Here is a 21,418-nt window from a genome sequence, read left to right on the forward strand (position 1 = left end):
ATCATAGTGGGATGTTTTTTTGAATGCAACGTAAGTTTGGTACATTTTGTAAAAAAATTCATAATTTTAAATGCTTCTCTCAGGAATTGTTGTAGTTGTCAATATTATATATATATATATATTACATAATAAAAATTAATTGATGAACATTATAGATAAAAAATATCTATAAAGAAAAATATTTTTCTATTATTTGGATATCCGTATGCAGATTAATGAAGGGTCATGTGCAAAATTTTAAATTTTTAAAATATAAGGGTATCCTCTCTGGAGAGTTTTGATCTCCTGCGCGCTCGCACAGTGCGCGACTGTGCGCGCGCGCAGGAGATCGATCAGTTTTTTATTTTTTTTTTAATTTTTTAAATATTTTAAATTTCAAAAATCAATTAAAAAAGTATCATTTCCTTATATAAATTTTTAATACCTTAATATATCCCCTTAACATATTACAATACTCAATAAATACTTAAATTAATTTTATTTTAATTTTTTTTTAAAACCAAACACTATAACCTAATTGGAAAGTCTAAACCCCAGAGGTAAAATCTAAAAAAAAAAATAATTTTAACACTATAACCAAAGCCTGAACCCTAAAATAAACTCTTAAAAAAATATATTTTTTTATTTTTTTATTTTATAAATTAAAAAAAAATAAAAAAAAAAATTAAAAACCGTTGTTATCCTGCGCGGCGCGCACAGTCGCGCACTGTGGCGTCGCGCAGGATAACAAAATTACCTCTCTGGATACTTAATTTTTATATTTATTAAAATTTATAATTATTATCTTTTTTAAAAATCAACAGTGATTGTACATCTATCAACCATGACATGACAGACTAACATACGGACGGTCGATTATTATTGTATTTTGTCGCTAGGTTAAAGTTGAATAAGTATTGGTGATTTAACGTAAGAGGCCAGCTTATGTGTTTTTTATTACCACCAAAATTATTATTGTAGTAGATTTGTGGATGTCGATTGATTATACTATTCAACTGTTAATTAATTTTGTTGAGAAGTCGTAAATTTATCGATTCTATCGATTATCATAAATTTAATATTTTAATTTATATTCGAGGGCAAAATTACATTTCGAATGAGAGGTTTTGATTGAAGTATTTTGTGATGTTTGAAATCATCAATATTTATTTTTAACAGATTTATTATATTAAATTTTGACATTTAGTTGTCGATGATCATGAGTCTTCACCTGATTGATCATGAGACCATGCAAATATATCGATGGAGTGAGTTTGATCCTACCTAATTAATAAATGGAGTATAATTCACTCCATTAATAAATGAACAAGGGTCCAAGAATGATCGAGAGATTTCTCGATCAAAGGATCTTTGTCCATATATTTTGAAATATGATAAATTGTTAGGAGTATTTGCTCTAATGCAAATATGAGGAGTAAGACATCAATATGTTTTAATCAATTGATTACAAACTTATTACAATAAACACCCATCCTATTATTTAAAATTATTGAAATTTAAATAAAATGTTTTGATGTGTAAATTAACTTGGCATATTAATTACGGATTTTTATATTTTGTAATGGTTATGATTATATTATTATAATTATTTTTTAAAAGAAATATGGTGTTGAAATTGACATAATTTTAGAAACATTTATGATTCTTTGTTAGCTACAATAGTGCTGGAATAAGCACATTTTTTAAAAAAACATAATGTTGAAATGGATGTGTTTTTAGAAAAATAAAATGAGATATTTTTAAAATAGAATAGTATTTTTATGATGATAAAATTAAGAGATTTCTTTTGATTTTTAGCCATTTTCCATGCGATAAAAAAAGAAGAAATGTACAACTGAAGTTTGAATTCTAACCGAAACAGTGGGCAAGGCGAATTCAAAATGCCCTTGATATATTATATAATATTTTTTTCTAAAAAAGTGCTAGATTTTCACAAAATAAAAATGTCACAAAAATCCAAAAACTTCAAAATATAAACAATAGGTAAAAATATAAGTATAATCGATCAAATAGGGATAACAATTTGTTCGATAAAAAAAATTCAATATCCAACTATATATATAAATTCAATCTGAGGCTATATTGATATTTACTTAATATGATGTAAATTTTAATATAAGAAAAAAATTATTAGTATAAAAGTTATTTGATATTTTAATGGATATCATACAAAATAAAATCGGTACCAATTTGCAAGAGAATTCTGAAATTATATAATGATTTTATGAATTTTATAAAATTCCATAAAAATTGGAATTGGACTTATTCTAATTTTGGATTTGGAAGGGCAGATACGTACAAACGCCATTTTTTATATCATTAAAACGGGCATGTTCTCACAGACTTTTCATTTTTCGTTCCCTTCTGTCGCGTTGAAATCCCTCGATCTCTCCGCTCTCTCGCCTCTTCCTCCGCCGTCCTCGTCGCCGTCGCCGTCGCCGCCGCCTCTGTCTAATCTTCCGGAAGAAGGCAGCAGTATATCGAGTTGGGATCGGCGTCGAGGCGTCTCTGGAGCCGAGGCGTGGCGGCGAATGAGAGAATCGAGAGGCTTCGCTGATATCCTTGACCATCGAGCGGCGGAGACAGCGACTTCGAAGGGATCAATGGATGCCGAACCCTCTCACCCCTCCTCCGACCACAACTTCGAGTTCGCTTTCAATTCCAGCAACTTCTCCGACCGAGTGCTCCGGATCGAGGTGATGGCGGAGCCGCCGGATGCCGGGTCCAGCCACCGCAAGCGCAGAAGGGATGACGGACCTAAAGAAAAAGGTGAGGGAAACCTTCCTTAAGGCTCGATTGATTCGATTCCCTCGGGAGCCATGCTCGCTTTTCTTTTTTTTTTTTACTTTCCCCCTTTCCGAATTGTTTGGTATGGTTCTTTTTCTGTAACCTCCTTCCGATTGAATTACATGTTTTTAGTAAAGTTGCTTTCTTTTTCTTTGATGCCGACTATTTGTAGGAATTTTGGGCATGGTTGTAACAGCATTTGGATAAGTTTTGGGTCCCTTTTTGTTTTTTGGATAAATGAAGGGATTTGCTTGCTGGCAACCTCGTTGGATTGTGAATTACTGTGGCTTTGGTTCAATTTTTTTTTTTTTCCATATGCCCATGTTTTGCTGGAAACTACAGTTAGACTATACTTCGGACAACCATATAAACACTCACAAAAGTAATAGAAAAGAGGTTCGAGACTTCTCTCCCCATCTTCGTCCATTCAAGAAGAAAGACCTAAAAAAAAATCCTAACTTGAGCGTCAGAGTGGCCTGACTGGATCCATCTCCGACGACATTCTAATTAACCCTCTTCATTGAGCACATCTCAAGGTTCGTTCGTCTCCCGTTTCCCCAATAGTTCTTGGAAGGTACACATCGACGAGTTCGTTGACGGATGACTTCACCGTGTACGATGAATTGGCCAGAGCAAATACTTGTACTTTATTTGTAATGCATTAAAGCTTGACTAATCGATCACATTTTTATTATTTTTCATCAATATGTTCGTGTGTCCTTGTCATTTTTGTATAATGTGCATTGCTCGTGTTCTATTAATTACTTCCACATGTAGAAGTGTTACGAGCATTATTGTTTAGTATCTCGGTGGCACAATCTGTTGACTGACACGAGGAAGGTGTCAATAGAATCGTCAGATGATTGGAATGTTCTAGCCTTAGGAAGAGGGCTCACTTGGAGCCTGACAGATTTGTATGCAACAACATATAGTTAAACTTTCTTAGTAGTAACCTTATATACTGGATTGAGGTTTCGTTCAGTTGCAAGTTGACAAATAGAATGAACTTATGCTCAAAGAAATTGCTCGATACCCACCTTCAGGTGTATCTTGAGTCGGTAGCCCTCATGTGACATCTTAGGAAGAAAAAGTAACAAATTGGCTTGAAACAAGGATAACAAGGATAACATGACTAGATAGAACACAAATTCAACTAAAGCATGTGAATTGACTAATATCGCAGTAGAAAAATAATTATAAACTATCATCAGCTAAGAAAAGCTGGTGCCAATCGGAGACAACCAACTGAAAGTCGCCCGAGTTCACGGGCACTGTTCTCTTTCCACCCTATTACACAAAACATGATTAGTAACTGAAACTAAATTATTTGGAAGATTAAGGAAACTGGTGGTGAAGGAAGCTAGTTGAGAGCGGCATTCTTGAACAGGACGGGAAATGCATCGCCGTCCAGTCCAAGCCATCTCTTCCCTCCATCTAGGAAGAGCCCCACATCACGGTTGGTTACGTAATGAACAAAGTTATAGCCTCCGCCACTGGACTCCTCGAGTTGGAAGTAGCTCCCGGGCTCCCTTTCACGCCCCACAAATATCAGATGTTGCGGTTCTGTGGACGCGTTGTTGACCTACCAAAGCATCGACTTCATACAGACAGTTATTGCGATGAGCTCAACGTTGAGGTTCGTCGAGGTATTGACAAACTCCGCGCCGTCCGGCACCGGCAAGAAGATCACCGGGAGGCCGGAGTCGACCTCAGAGCTCTGAGGTCGCCCAAGAGAGCTCTGAGGTCGACTCCGGCCTCTCGGTGATCTTCTTGCCGGTGCCGGACGGCGCGGAGTTTGTCAATACCTCGACGAACCTCAACGTTGAGCTCATCGCAATAACTGTCTGTATGAAGTCGATGCTTTGGCAGGTCAACAATGCGTCCACAGAACTGTAGCATCTGATATTCGTGGGGCGTGAAAGGGAGCCCGGGAGCTACTTCCAACTCGAAGAGTCCAGTGGCGGAGGCTACAACTTTGTTCATTACGTAACCAACCGTGATGTGGGACTCTTCCTAGATGGAGGGAAGAGATGGCTTGGACTGGACGGCGATGCATTTCCCGTCCTGTTCAAGAATGCCGCCCTCAACTAGCTTCCTTCACCACCAGTTTCCTTAATCATCCAAATAATTTAGTTTCAGTTACTAATCATGTTTTGTGTAATTGGGTGGAAAGAGAACAGTGCCCGTGAACTCGGGCGACTTTCAGTTGGTTGTCTCCGATTGGCACCAGCTTTTCTTAGCTGATGATAGTTTATAGTTATTTTTCTACTGCGATATTAGTCAATTCACATGCTTTAGTTGAATTTGTGTTCTATCTAGTCATGTTATCCTTGTTTCAAGCCAATTTGTTACTTTTTCTTCCTAAGATGTCACATGAGGGCTACCGACTCAAGATACACCTGAAGGTGGGTATCGAGCAATTTCTTTGAGCATAAGTTCATTCTCTTTGTCAACTTGCAGCTGAATGAAACCTCAATCCAGTATGTAAGGTTACTACTAAGAAAGTTTAACTATATGTTAATGCATACAAATCTGTCAGGCTCCAAGTGAGCCCTCTACCTAAGGCTAGAACATTCCAATCATCTGACGATTCTATTGACACCTTCCTCGTGTCGGTCAACAGATTGTGCCATCGAGATACTAAACAATAATGCTCGTAACACTTCTACATGTGGAAGTAATTAATAGAACACGAGCAATGCACATTATACAAAAATGACAAGGACACATGAACATATTGATGAAAAATGTGATCGATTAGTCAAGTTTTAATGCATTAAAAATAAAGTACAAGTATTTGCTCTGGCTAATTCATCGTACACGGTGAAGTCATCCGTCAACGAACTCACCGATGTGTACCTTCCAAGAACTGTTGGGGAAACGGGAGACGAACGAACCTTGACATGTGCTCAATGAAGAGGGTTAATTAGAATGTCGTCGGAGATGGATCGAGTCAGGCCACTCTGACGCTCAAGTTAGGATTTTTTTTAGGTCTTTCTTCTTGAATGGACGAAGATGGGGAGAGAAGTCTCGAACCTCTTTTCTATTACTTCCATGTTTCGCTGGAAACTACAGGTATTGCATTACGGTTATACTTTTGACCTTTCTTCTCTGCGAGGCATTCGTGGCATGTGGAACTTGTTGGTTGTTACTATACGTGCCAGGAAGAATTGTTTGGTTAGATTCGTCAGGAATAGCAGAAACTTCATTTATTCCAGTACTGATTACTTCTAACCTTAATGTAGAGGATCCATCATTTTTTTTTACCTTAATGGCAATATTATCATCAATCTCTATTGACCAGCATAATTAACTGAATGATTAGCAAGAGGGAGCTTATTATTATTATTTTTCCAGAATTCTCAATTGTCTTGTTTAGCAATCAAATCCTGTTTATTTTTCCGCTTCTCATTGCTGGAGTTTGCAAATTATTTGTTGTTGCTTCTATCAATTGCTTCTTTAGCACCAGAGTTTGCAAAGTACTCGTTGGAATTTGTAACGAGTTACCAGCCTGACACGCACGAATGTGAAGAATATGAGAACCATGATGAAGATGATGAACCAATCTTTGAGGAATTTACACAAGGTAAGACTTTAGTTCTGTCGTGTGATATCTCCAATCCTCCTCATGATCAAAGTTAAGTTAATACTTATGATTGCTTCTGTACATTAAACCTTCTTATATTTTGCCTAAACCAATTTTGCATAAATTAGCTTGTTTTAGTTTTAGTTATAATTGCCCTTTGCTTGAAAATTAGTTTTGATCAAATTGATTTATGATTTAGCCAATCCGTTTTGAAGAACTAACTAGCAACTTGCCTTATCTAAACTTCAGGTTTCCAATTTCCAATCCCTAGCTCATCATAAGGTTGTGCTTGGTTGAGCACAGGTTGGATTATTCTGACATGGAATCTAACTGTTGAAATTCTTGTATACAAATGCTGAAAGGCCCCCCCAAAAGAATGAATGCAGTGGCTCAACAGAATTTTATTTCTAGACACGCTATGAGCTCTAGCATGTGAAATTTGGCTATAAATTGAACAAGTCTTTGTGTTGTCACCGTTGTCAGGATATTTCTTTTTTGGTGCAACATCTTTCAAGCTATATGCAGCCCAACTCCTTCATTCTAATTTTGATCCAACTCTTGCCACCTTAATCCATATAATTCATTATCTCGGATGCCATCCATTGCCATCTTAAGCCGTACAAATTATTGATGTCTTTAGATAGCCATCCACATTGCTCTATGTTTTCAATATATTGCTTACTATTCATGATATGAGTTGGTATATGACCCTACTAAAACATTTGTTTAATTCTTGAGAAATCATAAAACCTTCAAATGCTTGTTTTTATTTTATTTTAAGGAAAAAGGTTCATGTAACAAAAGCCACTAAAGTTGTCACTTTTAAAGCTTGTCTCATAAATGAAAAATACCTGAATTATGTCCTTAAGTATAATTTATTTACAACATCATCATCCTCAATTCCTATAACTCTTGACTATTTGGAATCGCTTACTTGATCTCATCACTCCATTGAACTACTCCATATCAGTTAATGTTAAATCAATTGAATTATTTTATATTATATCATTATATCTACAAGAGTTTTCTTTAGCTCTCTACTCCTTACACCTTCACATCCAATCAATTGAACTCGTCTAACTATAGAATCCCTTAGTTGCCTTTCAATATGTCCATTCCATCTAAACTTATTTATTATCACTTTATACTAATTGTTCCCTTTTAGTAATTTTTTTTTCCTTAATAACCTTGCATATTTATCTTAATATTCACATTTTGTAGACCAATACTCTGATCCATGCTATTCATAAAGTATGGCAGGTTATAACATAGAATTAAAAAATTTTCTTATTAGCTTGGGTGGAACATAATTATCACACAAGAATTAGAGAATCCTCCATTTCAATCATCAATTGTTTACCCTATTAATAATATCTCAATCAATATTTTCTTTTAATTGAATAATATATCTAAGCTATATATAATTCATAAAAAATTTAGGTCCATTCATCTTAACTATTCAAATTTTTTATTGTTAAAGTTTCATTTCATTGATTAGCTTTTAGTTTTACTTAATCAAAAATTTACTAAAATTGAAATCTTTAGTGTCTAAATTTTTTATCTACAATTCAGGTTTGAGAATTTAATCCGTTCACATTCTCACTAGTTATCTGATATTAATGCAAATAACATGCATGATGCCAAGGAGGCTTATCTTCAAAATGATTGGTGAGTTCATCTAGTGTCTAATATATGCACAATCTATTTGACATGAAATGTAAGTGCATTTTCGAAGTGATTCATATGTTATTGTTGTACTGAATTCAGGTTATTAAATGTCTGATGTGAATATGACTGCTTAATCTTGTATGTCTATGGAAAAAGTATATTGCAATTCTTGTGTTTAAATTTTTTCTTAAAATCTTACATTCTCAGCTAGGGCAATTTGATGACAAGGTTTTCATTGTTCTCATTATGATATTCTTATTTGTGTTCTGATCATCTTTATTTCTTTGCAGGCGATGATTCAGAAAATAATGATTCCTCAAGCATGGGTTCTCCACGGATTCTCAGAGTTAAATCCATTTATATTAGTTCGGCTATACTTGCCGCCAAAAGCCCATTCTTCTACAAGGTTAGTAGTGTATTGTCATACTTGATTTTTCTTGCTGATGTTTACTGACGTGGGATTTATTTCCATATCTTTGATGTTAGCTTTTTTCAAATGGCATGAAAGAATCAGATCTGCGACATGCGACGCTAAGAATCAATGAATCAGGTAATTTCAAAGCATATTTAAGCTTTGTTTGATGCAAGCACATGTGCATTCTAAACCATTTAATTGTGGTTATTTGTCAATTTGGTACTGTAATAGTTAAAATATAACTTGTAATATTTGGATGGTAGACCCTTCACTTTCCTGTATTCAAGTGTACACAATGGGCATATAACGATTCTTTATTTGACGTAATGAAGCTGTAAGCATGCAAATGCATTAATGGTAAAAAGGTAAAATGCATTTATGATAAAGAGTGATAAATGGGAAATACAAATATGGAGTGAAGGGGAGCTCCGGGATGATCAGAGTTTAAATTCTATGACATTGCTACTGAATTCGGTAGAAGAGAGAAGCAAATTTGGATTAAAATTGATTAACACAGGAAAATCTAATGGAGTGGACCACGAAGGTCTTAATGTATGATGCAAGTTGGGCAAGGGTGGATATAATGGTTGCACCAATTCTGGCCAAGTAGTGTATGAGATTTAATTTGAGAGGATTCTTGAGTCTGCTTATCATCACCAATTTATTTTTGCAACTATGGCCAAACAAGTGCTATATTTAAAACTTTTAAATGAAAGATAAAATTTGGCATTGTTTTCAATTTCTCAACCATGCCATGATCACTGTCCCTGCATTTATTCACATGCCTTGGTATGGGTACCAGTGCAGTGTCAAATATTTATCAGTTGCAGGCCAACTAATAAGTTCTTTCAAAAAAATTTCGGTGGTCAAACTTGTGTGTTATGATTTTAATATCTAGAGGAAGTAAGCTGATAAGAGGGCTGTATCTATATAATATCATTGCATCTCCCTCTGTGAGCGGAGCTAATTTCTATCATGGGTTTTTGTGAATTGTAGGCAAAATAAAGTGACAACAGTTAGAGACTACTACATCATCAAAAAACTATTGTAGGAATACAATTTAGCTCAACCTTATTATCTTACTAAGTATTCCTACAAGTGAAAGAAATTGAACTTTATCCCAAGGGAATATTGAATCATCACATTATCAATCACATTAAACAAGTCCCTCGTTGAAGTTTGGCTCTAGAGAATCTCTATCTAATCCAAACCCACCAGTTAAATACACATAAGTACACACAAGAATGTGGTAATGTGGGATTGTCTCAATTCTCAACATTCCCCCTCATGTCATAGTCTGTTAAAGCCTATGACAACCAAATATCTAATGCCATGCCAAGAAATGATAAGCAAATATAGTAACTGATAAAACACTGATGTGAAGGTTCTTTAGCCTAATAAATGTTAACTTCTATCCATGTTGAATTCCCATTAAGTTGATGATTCTTTTTGTGGTAAACATGCAAATTTTTTATTCTCTATCTCATCAAAATTGATATGTTTTGCTGGTTGAACCCACTTGAATTGGCATTCTCGTCCCACTTTTCATTCTATTATCTTGTGTGTTTTATTTTTTCTAGTGGCATTGTTGGTTGGTTAGATTTGCTTCTGCATTCCACTTGTACTTGTTGCAGAACATAAAATTTCATTCTTTTTGCCTTTTAATTTTAAACAGAGGAAGCTGCTCTCATGGAGCTCTTGAGTTTTATGTACAGTGGAAAGCTGTCGACTACATCTCCGACACTTCTTTTGGATGTGCTGATGGCTGCTGATAAATTCGAGGTTGTTTCATGCATGCGATACTGTAGTCAGTTACTTAGAAGCTTGCCGATGACAACAGAGTCTGCACTGTTGTATTTGGATCTACCTTGCAGTGTTTCAATGGCTTCCGCAGTCCAACCTTTGACTGATGCTGCTAAAGATTTCCTTGCCAATAGTTATAAGGACATAAACAAGTGAGTTGACATTTACAACAATTAGCGGTCTTCAATGTGTGTTACACATTTTCTAAACTCAGAGTTTGAAATTATCTATTTCAGGTTCCAAGATGAAATGATGAGTCTTCCCCTTTCTGGAATCGAGGCTATTCTGTCTAGCGATGACCTCCAAGTTGCATCAGAAGACGCTATATATGACTTCGTTCTCAAGTGGGCACGAGCACAATACACAGTATTGGAAGAACGGCGTGAGACCTTGAGTTCTCGCTTACTTCATCATATCCGTTTTTCACATATGACTTGCAGGAAACTCAGAAAAGTCCTCACCTGCAACGACCTGGATCATGACCTTGCTTCCAAACTAGTAACTGAAGCACTCTTCTTCAAGGCTGAGGCTCCTCACAGGCAGCGGGCTCTTACCGCTGACGAATTAACCCATAAGCGATTCATGGAGCGGGCTTACAAGTATCGTCCACTGAAGGTGGTGGAGTTCGATAAGCCACACCCACAGTGCATTGTGTACCTAGATCTCAAGAGGGAAGAGTGTGCAAAATTGTTCCCATCTGGAAGGGTCTACTCACAGGCGTTCCATTTGGGTGGCCAGGGTTTCTTCCTCTCAGCCCATTGCAATTTGGATCAGCAGAGTTCATTCCATTGCTTTGGCCTTTTCCTAGGGATGCAAGAGAAAGGTTCCATTAGCTTCACTGTAGAATATGAGTTTGCTGCAAGAACTAATCCGTCTGGAGAATTCGTTAGCAAGTACAAAGGCTTCTACACTTTTACTGGCGGGAAGGCAGTAGGCTACCGCAACTTGTTCGGCATCCAGTGGAGTTCTTTCATAGCCGAAGATGGCCCCTACTTCATCAATGGCACACTTCACTTGAGAGCTGAGTTAACCATCAAACCGTCTCAACCACCTCTACCATAATCAAATCATGTATATCCGCCAGTGTTATAGTCTACTTATAGAAACTCTGCATGAAGTGATGGTTTTGCGCAATATTGTTCCTGCAAAGCTGGAAAGGCTTCGAGGAATGACCTTCTTGATGTGTGCGTGTGAGAGAATTCTTGAAATTCCTCGACTCCTATCGGTTTACCACCTTAAGAGCTCTTGCTGGATGGATCATGACTTCCCAATTTCAACCCGCATAACTGACAATTCAACAATCTGTTTAATTCCCAGACAATGCTTTTGGCCAAGGATTTCCTTGCAGGAACTTTGAGAAACTTGGAAATTACTTGCAGATATCTCTTTCTATTGAAACCTTCTTTTGAATTGCTATTATTTGCAGATCTTTTGTACATATCATCCCCATCAATTACAAAGCAGTGTCAAGAAGTCATGAGTATGAAGTTAACAGCACATCACAAAGCAGGTAAGAGCCCTCAAGCATTTGAAGTGATCAAAAACACTCTTGTTTCCTTGTCATGCGTTAATAATATTCCTTCACGAGAGTGAATGAGTGATAATAACCTCTACCGGTTCTTTTGTTCATCTTTTAGGAGGCAAAGTGGGAGGTGGAATATATCTATGTCCCCAATCAAACCTATCAGCAATTGTGTGACTGGTACCCATCTTGCTCTCAATGCTCCTAGTGTTTAACAGGGTTTATAAAATGTCCCAAGGTTTTATTAAATTATAAATGTCTCTTTTTAAAAAATTATATATTTTGTTGTTGAAATTTCAAATCTCCCTTGGCATCTTGGGTTATTTATGTGATATTTTAGAAGGGTAAAATATGAGCAATAGGAGAACCTTGAGAACGTTTAACGTAATTACAACTTGGGTGCATTTAAAAAATTGTTAAACATTTGGGGGCATTTTGAGAAATTAAATTTCCAAGATGCCTCTAATATTTAATAAATTTTAAACAATGTCTTTTAAAGGTTTATCAGAAAACAATCAAAATGAGAAAAATCATATTAGTGCATTTTTTTTAAAAAAAAACGAGGTCAAAATGAGTGTTACTCTTATAATTTCATTTTGAACTCTTGGATTCAGTGCAGTAGAAGCTATAGTTTTTACAATGTGTAACAGCTATTGATTAACTTTTATAATGTGTAGAAGTTATCGGTTAGTTTTTACAACATATAGAGGCTAGTTGATCATATAGCTTTTATAATGTGTAAAAGTTATCAACTAGTTTTTATCGCATGTAGAAATTAGCTAGTCATGTAGCCTCTACACCGTGTAGAAGTTAGCAAGTAGCTGTTATATGTTGTAGAAGTTATATGTTAGCTTTTACCAGTTTGATTATTATTAAATTATGTTAATATGAAATGTAATGAGTGTTATAAATTTTCTATCGTTTGGTTTGCTCGTTGAAATATTTTAATATTAAAAAAAATAAAATCAAAATGATATAAAATTATCATTGTAGACATGTGTTAGAAATTAGCAAGTAGCTTATGTACGATGTAGAAATTAGAAGTTATAACTTAAATAAGTAAAATTAAAATAATATAAAGTCACTATTGAAATGAATTCGATTATCATTTAAATAAATAAAATTAAAATAATATAAAGTCACTATTGAAATGAATTCGATTATCATTTAAATAAATAAAATTAAAATAATATAAAGTCATTATTGGAGAAGCTAGCAATTAGCTTTTATATGTTGAAGTTAGTTTCTAGTTTTTATACGGCTGAATTATTATATATTATATTATAAAACTAATTATTAGCTTCTACATATTTGGAGAAGTTAGATGTGAACTTCTATAATTGTCAGATAATATAAGGATATTTTGAATATATCACTTTAAATATAGTGTTCATTTGATTTTAATTGGAAATGGAACGCCCATTCAATTTTTGTCCCAGGTTTGTTACTGTCAAAATGCTCTTTAAGATTTTATTTTTTTTCCTTGAACATTTGAGGGTATTTGGAAAATTACCCATTTCTGATAGCAGCTAATTCAGACAAAATAATTACAATTCCTTTTCGTCAACTAGCAATTTCAATGATTAGAATGCAACAAACTAAAGGTAATTGATTAGTTGGATGCAAAATGATAGTGGATTGAACTGTACAAGGATAGCTTTATATGCATACACAACTACTACCGAAACTCAAAATAAAAATAAAAAAGAATATTATCTACCACTTGATCTTACGGAAATTTAGAACGTTTATGAAGTCAAAGTCCACTGGTCCAATCAACACATCACAACTGCACCATCACATCAAAAGCCAAGTCAAACATTAATGCAAATAATGATAGCGATGATAATCATTTTTATCCATTTGACATCAATAATGCCATGCAACCACCACAACTTTGTTTTGACTTGTGAGAATCATGCAAACAATGAGACTCCAAAAGAAAAATGTTCATCATGGTGGATGGCTTCATCAGTGTTTCAGAGCCTAAAGAACACAGTGAGCCCAACTTAAGTATTTCTTTTTTGAATAAGTGAGATCTAAGTAGGGTTTAAATAATGTGTGTGTGTGTTTTTTTGTTTGTTCTCTATCGAATGGATCAAGTTGGCTAGTACTTTTGATTCTCGATTTAATCGATCGAACCGATAGACATGCATGAGCATGGCCTCTTGGGGCCATAGTGCCAACTCCCTCTCCATTAAGGAAGGAAGTGGAGTAGATGTTGGATTAGATGGGGATAAATTATTGTCATAGGGCATGAATTATGGAGGAAAATTTAATATATCCCCTCAAAGTTTGTTGACTTACTCACTTCCCTCCCCGTAATGTTTAAAAGATAATAATTTACTATATACCCATATTGCAAAATTACAACCACCCTTAGATAAACTACTATTTTTTTTTTTTGAAAAAAAGCAAAACTTAGGGGAGCAAAGTGTAATTTTGTCAAAATTATTGTGGTGGAGTGGAAATGATGATGGGGGGACCAAAGAGAGGACTAGGGCAGGGAATTTGGCAGCTGGGATGATGGTGCATATCGTGCATCCATAAATTAAACAAATATTTTTAAAAAATAATCCTTTTTTTAATGTTTAAATTCTTTTTTCACTCTGCGTTAATTAGGCTGTTCGTTATGAATTGTAGCAACCATGTGATTAGATATATATGTGAAGCTTTATTCTAGAGAATTTAAATTTCTCATTTTACATTAATTTATTTGTGTTAATTACTTATCAATATATATTTAAATTGAGTTGTTTTTAGATTTTTACTAATCAATTAACAAATGCGTGTATTATTAGTTAAACATAATCCAACTATATAATTTAATTAATCATCGCCATCAACTTATTATAATCCAAAGTAGAATCAGTCAAAATTCCACCTTCGATTAGATGCCACATGATGATAACACGTCGCAATCATGATCTATTGATTTGAAATCATGATGCATTATTCGAGATCAATTATAAGATTTTTTTTTCCATTTCACCCTTAAAACTTATCCATTTTCTCAAATGCCCACTTCACAAGCTTGATAATTTTTAATATCATTAGGTTATTTATGCCTTATTCACATTAAGTGTTTTTATCAAAATATGAACCCTAAATTTTAAATTCTGAACACTACTATATAAAAATTACTTTTCATCAATTTAATTATTTTTTTAATTTTATCAAAATTATTTTAAAACAGTTATATTAATTAACGGTTACATAAATTCTAAATTTATAAATCTAAACTTTAAATCTTAAAAGCTTGAACTCAATTTCTAAATCTTAAACACTATTATGTCAAAATAATAGTTAACTTCATTAAAATTATTTAAATTTTATCAAAATTATTTTTAAATAATTATAAAAATTATTAAATAATTATTAGGTAATTCTAGAAACTACTAAATAGCTTCAATAATATTATAATAATATTATATTAAGTGTTGCATTTTATAACATAGTTATAAGCAGTAGTTAGTCATAGTTATTAAAAAAACACGAAAAGTACTGACATTCTCGAATAATAAGGCACCTTTTTTATATTTAAGTTTTCTAGAAAAGAGAGGATTTTTACTCTAATATTAACGATCGTGTGGTAAAATTTAAAAAGAATTCTAAAATCTTCAAGAGGTATTTTGAAAACAACGAATTAGTTAATTACTTTTAAAAAATCATGGAGATGTGTGCAACTTGGATGATGAGAAAAAAAAAGTTGTACCGGGAATTAAAGTAAAAAAAAAAAGTACTACTGCAAAGTCAACTTCAGCCTCACTTTTTGATTTTTTTTTTTTCAATCTTTTTTTTAACCTTTTCTTTTTTCAATTTCAAACACCTGTCATATTTCATGAACCCTAATTTTTCTAAACAATTTATCAAATTTTTCAATTGCTTTTGAACCATCATATTAATAATTAGAAAATAATAATATGATCCAATTGACCAAATTGTACTTGTTTTCATTGTTACTTAACTAAACTTATAGACATAAAATATAAAATTTGACTCGAGATCTATTTTTTTTTTTTAATTTCATGCTTTAATTTTTTTACTTAAGATCTAATTTTTTTTGGGAATATTTAGTATTGTCAATTAATTTACTCTTTTAAATGTATTCTCTTTTCAAATTTATATTAGACAAAAAATACACTGGTCGACGTTTCAAAATTATAAGATTTCTTTTGATAATTTTCAAATTTAGAGGCTCAAAATGGAAATTTCGCCGTTGTCCTTGACCTTCTTTTTAATTTATATGGTCGGTCGGTGAAGGGTTATACTCTAAAAATAACTATTCGAGGGGTTCAAATAAAATAAAGAAGAGTATTGTAAACTAAATATTGTCCGGTTTTTTGATCTACCTAAAATGTACCTCCCTCGTTATTAGTCTACCAGTGGTGGGGTCCACAAGAAGGATACGGACAGAGAACTTTGCATTTGTATTTTTTTGCGCTTTAATCCTCTTTTATTTTGAGCCTTTAGCCGCCATCTTAAGGTCGATAAAAAGGGCGAGGCGGCGATCGGTCTCGATGGCGTGCGTATCCCCAAATCTCTCTTCTTCGAGCTCGGCAATGGCGATTTCGAAAGGTACGCTTTGCTTCGCCTTCTTTTCCTCTTCCCTCTTCCCTGTTCCGCGTTTCGCTCTGCTCTCTCACATGGCGTTCGGTGAAGACCGCATTGTTACTCCTTTTTTTATGAGCAATAATAATGCTCGACGCTAACGCTTGCTTCTTTCTCGCTCTCTCTTCGCTGGTGCTTGCAGTTGACGCGAGTGAGTGAATGATTGCGTTCAGTGACTTCCGCGGTAGGTGCGGACGCTGCGCGAAGCTTCCTCAACGGCTTCATCTTGTCTTCCGCCGGTTTTGCTCTCGTATGTGATCTCGGAGTTTTGTGGGGCTGCGGAGGTGGAAAGGCCGGAATTTTCGTGCTTGTTGGTGAGTTGTTCGGTAGAAACACTGCTAGGAATAGGAAAAAGTTAGCGTTTTTGGTTTTTTTTTTCCTGATGGAAAAGTAGGGTTTTAGAGGTAAAGTTGAGATTGTTATGGTGCTAGAGAAGAGATTTATGAATCTTGGGCTAGAAATGTGTTCAAGACGAGCTCTTTCAGTGGTTTTGGCTCTCTGGTTGTCGATTTCCGCCGCGGGCGTCGGCGCTGAAAGCCTGGCGGAGGACGAGAAAGCGTTGCTCGACTTCCTGAGCGCCGCATCCCACTCCCGCCTCCTTAATTGGAGCCCTGCCACCAGGGTGTGCGATCAGTGGATCGGCGTCAACTGCAGTACTGACGGTTCCCGAGTCGTCTCCCTCCACCTCCCGGGGTTTGGATTCAGCGGCCCAATCCCGCCTAACACCCTCAGCCGCCTCTCCGCCCTCCAGATCCTGAGCCTCCGGTCGAATGGCTTTTTTGGCTCGTTCCCACCGGACTTCGCGAACCTTACCGCTCTCACTGGGCTCCATCTCCAGTTCAACCGCTTCTCTGGTCCTCTACCCTTCGATTTCTCGCCTTGGAAGAACCTCAACGTGATCAATCTCTCCTTCAATCATTTCAACGGGAGTATCCCCTCTTCCATCTCCAATTTAACTCTGCTCACCACTCTAAACCTCTCCAACAACTCGTTGTCAGGCCAAATTCCAGATCTTGAACTCCCCAGCTTACAGTTCATTAACGTATCCAATAACCACCTTAATGGCACAATTCCTAAATTCCTCCAAAGTTATCCAAATTCATCATACTCTGGGAATGATTTCACACCGATAGTTCCTCTCACTCCATCTCCAGAGCCACTTCCGCCTGCTCCTTCGCCATCCCCAGGCCTCGTAAGCAAGAAGAAATTGAGTGAATCTGCAATTCTTGGCATTATAGTCGGTGGATGTGCTTCACTCTTCGCGGTGCTTGCATTGTTTCTCTATCTTTGCTGCTCGAGGGGCGATGCAGAGAATTATGTCTCAGGAAAAGGGTCAAAGGGGGGCCATTCACCCGAAAAGGCTGTCACTCGAAAAGAAGATGAGAACAACCGACTAGTGTTCTTTGAAGGTTGTACCTTTGCTTTTGATCTGGAGGATCTTCTGAGGGCTTCTGCTGAGGTTTTAGGTAAGGGGACATTTGGAACTGCTTATAAAGCTGTGCTGGAGGATGCAACGACGGTGGTAGTGAAGCGGTTGAAGGATGTTAGCGTCGGCAAGAGAGATTTTGAGCAGCTGATGGAGGTAGTAGGGAGGATAAAACATGAGAATGTGGTGGAGCTGAAAGGATACTACTATTCCAAGGATGAGAAACTCATGGTGTATGACTACTATAGCCAGGGGAGTGTCTCTTCGTTGTTACATGGTATATTTTCTGTCATTTTTTTGCAAAGCTTAGATGCTAATGTTTTTACGTCATTGTTTTTTTTTTCTCATACTGCATATATTGTTATGCATAGCTCAGTGTCTGCTGGATCTTTGAAGACTACAATGTTGCAATTCTGAATCATTAGGTTTCAGTTTCGACTACTGTGAAACGATAGATAATTAGTTGTGTTCCCAACTTCAGTTTCATGTGTTCTTTTGTCTTGAATGGTCGATCGTCTTGCTTGTTTAGATAGCTAGTACTTAAATTAACTTCCTAGCTACCTCTTCTTAAATTGGTTCTAGGTTATTTTGGAGTGCACATTAGAAGGCTAGTTTGTTAACTGGACTATTACTATGCTGCCTCTTCAATGCTTAACCTCGCTCGTTAACTTGGAATGTGTAGAAAATATCTGTCATTGGTCCACAGTTGATGCTGATGAACAAATTTTACTTATACCTACCGGACGAAATTTTTAGTGTATTTAATCCATGCAGATGATTCAAGTTTTTTACTGTGATACGTTTCCGTTTCAGGGAAGAGAGGACCGGACAGAATACCCCTTGACTGGGAAACCAGGCTTAGAATAGCACTTGGTGCTGCGAGAGGAATAGCATGCATTCACAATGAAAAGAACAGCAAGCTTGTCCATGGAAACATAAAGTCTTCTAATGTTTTCCTCAACAACCAGCAATACGGTTGTGTTTCTGACATGGGTTTGCCATCCATCAGCAATCCAATGGTCCCGCCTGTCTCTCGCACTGCAGGTTACCGCGCGCCCGAGGTGGTGGATACTAGGAAAGCATCACAGGCATCTGATGTCTACAGCTACGGTGTCCTACTGCTCGAGCTGCTCACAGGCAAATCTCCCATTCAAATAGTAGGAGGCACTGATGAGGTCGTCCACCTAGTTCGTTGGGTTCAATCTGTTGTCCGGGAAGAATGGACTGCAGAAGTTTTCGATGTGGAGCTGATGAGGTATCCGAACATAGAAGAAGAGATGGTGGAGACGCTTCAAATTGCAATGAGCTGCGTAACGAGAACACCCGAGAGGAGGCCCAAAATGCTAGAAGTGGTGCAAATGATCGAAGGACTGAGAAGGTTTGACAGCGGCAACCAGACTTTGACAGAAGCCCCGACACCAATACCAGCACATGATACACAAGCTACATCAACCTCACAGTAAGATTCACTTAATGCTCAGTTTACTATCATTTCTAGTGTTCTGTTCTTCAATTTAGTGTGGTTAAATTCTTGTAGCATCAATCTGTCCAGATTCTTTGGCCTTGTCCATGATATTCCTACTCTTTTAGGTTAAAAATAGTGCAGGAGATGTTTTCTTAGGTTTTCCAAGGTGTCTAAATGGTTATCAGAGTATAGCCATTGCAATTGTTACTGCTATGAACATTTTGAATTTATCCACTTCAATGTTTTATCCACTTCTTGTTTCTTAATCTTCAGCTATCGAAATGTTTTAACTGGGATCCTAGTTTACTTTGGTACTCTTGCACCTAAAAGAATTGTAGGTGTCAATACTCTTATGGTTTTGTTGATCTCACGACGACATTTATGTAGGAGGCGATAACCGCCTTTGTCATCTCGTGTACTAGATTTATGTTTGTTTCACATTTCATTGTCATTGAAGCTCTTAAGGACTTTATTTATCAATAGATTGTCGAAAGAGCAAGTGCACTTTACCATGCATTCCATTGCCAAGCTTGTCTTTACAAGTTCGATAGCGACTTAGGCAATGCAAAGTTCATCCATTTCGCCTTAGGAGTTGAGGTCGATGCTTATTTCGCGTTTCACTGTCATTGATACCTTTGCTAAGAGGTTAACCCTACTGCCCAAAGCTCTTTAACTGCGTAAGCATGCTCGCGTCTCACATTCTATCGTCAAGTTTCTCGTTAACCTTAGACATTTGACTTAAGTTGCACATGGAGTTTGTCCCTTCGTAGGGAGAGTATAATTTGTAAGGTAAAATCGATATCGAAGAGTACTAAGAAAGTGTTCAAAGTCACCTTGTAATAAAATTTACTCATCATCTTATATGGGAACTAAAATTTATTGATATCTGAAAAATGCATATCGCAATAGTCCAAAAGAATTTATTGCTTGGAATCTCACAAGTAAAACATGTTAATAAAAAACAGGGGGCAAATTACATAACCACACAGTTAAGGTCGTTTATTACTTAAATTCCATAGGTAACTCAACTAAATTTCATATCTCATATTCATTTTACCCCTACGCATTCTATCGCACCTACCCTAATTGATGCTACCGTGTGGTGACAAGTGAAAATGATGATTGAGGGTATAAATACATATGCCAACTGTTTTACTTTCAATTAATTTTTTATAAAATTTAAATTTTTCATCATAAAATACTCAGTTGACGGTCATAATGTTGACTTGTAAATTGAATTTTTCAAAATTTTGAGGGTCATAAAAAATCAAAATCCTTAAATTCAATTTACAACTCAACATTCCGGCCACTAATCATATATTTTCAGATGGAAAATTTTAATTTTAGAAAAACAGGACTAAATTAAAAAATATTATAACTGAACTAATAATATAAATCTGCTAAAATTTAAATATATATATATATATATATAAATTACCGGACCGAAAATATAATTTTCTCACTATTAAATGACAAGAAGAAAATAAGCAATGCCAAACCTAGTATGATTTATTTCTTAACATGTCTGAAATCAGGCTCTATTTACACTTCTAAACTATTCTTCGAGTATTTCAAAATTTTATTTTATTTTAAGAAAATATCGATTATTTTTATTTTAGATTTATACTCTAAGATATCAATTTGATCGATTTAGTTGAATTGAGGTCGACTATGATCTTGAATCACGATTTCAAAAATATGATTTTACATGTTACAATTCTATTTCTCTCGAATATTTAACACTCTAAAAAAAATATATTAATTTTTTTATCGGTTAATAAATTTGTTATCGGTTTAATTTATTCAATTTGGATCTAATTATCAGTTATTAACCAATTAAAAAATAATAAATGATTTATACTTCAAGTTACCAAAAATGAGATAAATATCAAGCACTAGACAAAATACTTAAAATTTGGTAAGTGGTGTATAGTTCAAATTACTCCAAAAAATTACTTTACAATTTCTAATTTAGGAAAATTGAACATTTTTAGAATGTTGTTGTTTGATAATTACACAATGGGATGAGGTTGTAATTTAATTCTTGGACAGCAAGATTAATTTAGTTAAGGCAAGTAGAATAAATGAATACATTATTATTATTATTATTATATTTATTTTTAACACCATAAATA

The 21,418-nt window shown here is 35.3% G+C and overlaps 2 protein-coding genes across 3 annotated transcripts; both read left to right on the top strand.

Moving 5' to 3' along the window:
• The first annotated feature begins 2,294 nt into the window (after nucleotides 1–2,294).
• LOC121996593 (BTB/POZ domain-containing protein POB1-like) lies at nucleotides 2,295–11,678 on the top strand. 2 transcript variants are annotated; one of them, XM_042550605.1, is made up of 6 exons: nucleotides 2,295–2,769; nucleotides 6,251–6,373; nucleotides 8,332–8,447; nucleotides 8,528–8,591; nucleotides 10,132–10,411; nucleotides 10,496–11,678. In XM_042550605.1, the coding sequence occupies exons 1-6, from the start codon at nucleotides 2,331–2,333 to the stop codon at nucleotides 11,319–11,321; spliced, it is 1,848 nt and encodes a 615-aa protein (XP_042406539.1). In that variant the 5' UTR covers nucleotides 2,295–2,330; the 3' UTR covers nucleotides 11,322–11,678. The 2 variants fall into 2 exon arrangements, with proteins under 2 accessions (XP_042406539.1, XP_042406540.1); XM_042550606.1 differs by having other exon boundaries at nucleotides 6,257–6,373.
• Nucleotides 11,679–16,216: 4,538 nt separating this feature from the next.
• LOC121996594 (probable inactive receptor kinase At4g23740) lies at nucleotides 16,217–19,534 on the top strand. Its single transcript, XM_042550607.1, has 3 exons — nucleotides 16,217–16,359; nucleotides 16,535–18,095; nucleotides 18,632–19,534. Exons 2-3 carry the CDS (start codon nucleotides 16,814–16,816, stop codon nucleotides 19,279–19,281), a joined length of 1,932 nt encoding a protein of 643 aa, XP_042406541.1. The 5' UTR covers nucleotides 16,217–16,359; nucleotides 16,535–16,813; the 3' UTR covers nucleotides 19,282–19,534.
• The last annotated feature ends 1,884 nt before the right edge of the window (nucleotides 19,535–21,418 follow it).

Source organism: Zingiber officinale, chromosome 6A (assembly GCF_018446385.1).
Source record: "Zingiber officinale cultivar Zhangliang chromosome 6A, Zo_v1.1, whole genome shotgun sequence".
NCBI classification, from domain to species: domain Eukaryota; kingdom Viridiplantae; phylum Streptophyta; class Magnoliopsida; order Zingiberales; family Zingiberaceae; genus Zingiber; species Zingiber officinale.

Bases quoted from the DNA above. Each gene is read 5' to 3' on its own strand.
- LOC121996593 (XM_042550605.1), top strand. From the start codon at position 2,331: ATGTTCTCACAGACTTTTCATTTTTCGTTCCCTTCTGTCGCGTTGAAA. The intron at 6,374-8,331 runs GTAAGACTTTAG...ATTTCTTTGCAG, and splicing joins CTTTGAGGAATTTACACAAG to GCGATGATTCAGAAAATAAT. The intron at 8,448-8,527 runs GTTAGTAGTGTA...CTTTGATGTTAG, and splicing joins AAAGCCCATTCTTCTACAAG to CTTTTTTCAAATGGCATGAA.
- LOC121996594 (XM_042550607.1), top strand. From the start codon at position 16,814: ATGGTGCTAGAGAAGAGATTTATGAATCTTGGGCTAGAAATGTGTTCA. The intron at 18,096-18,631 runs GTATATTTTCTG...TTTCCGTTTCAG, and splicing joins TGTCTCTTCGTTGTTACATG to GGAAGAGAGGACCGGACAGA.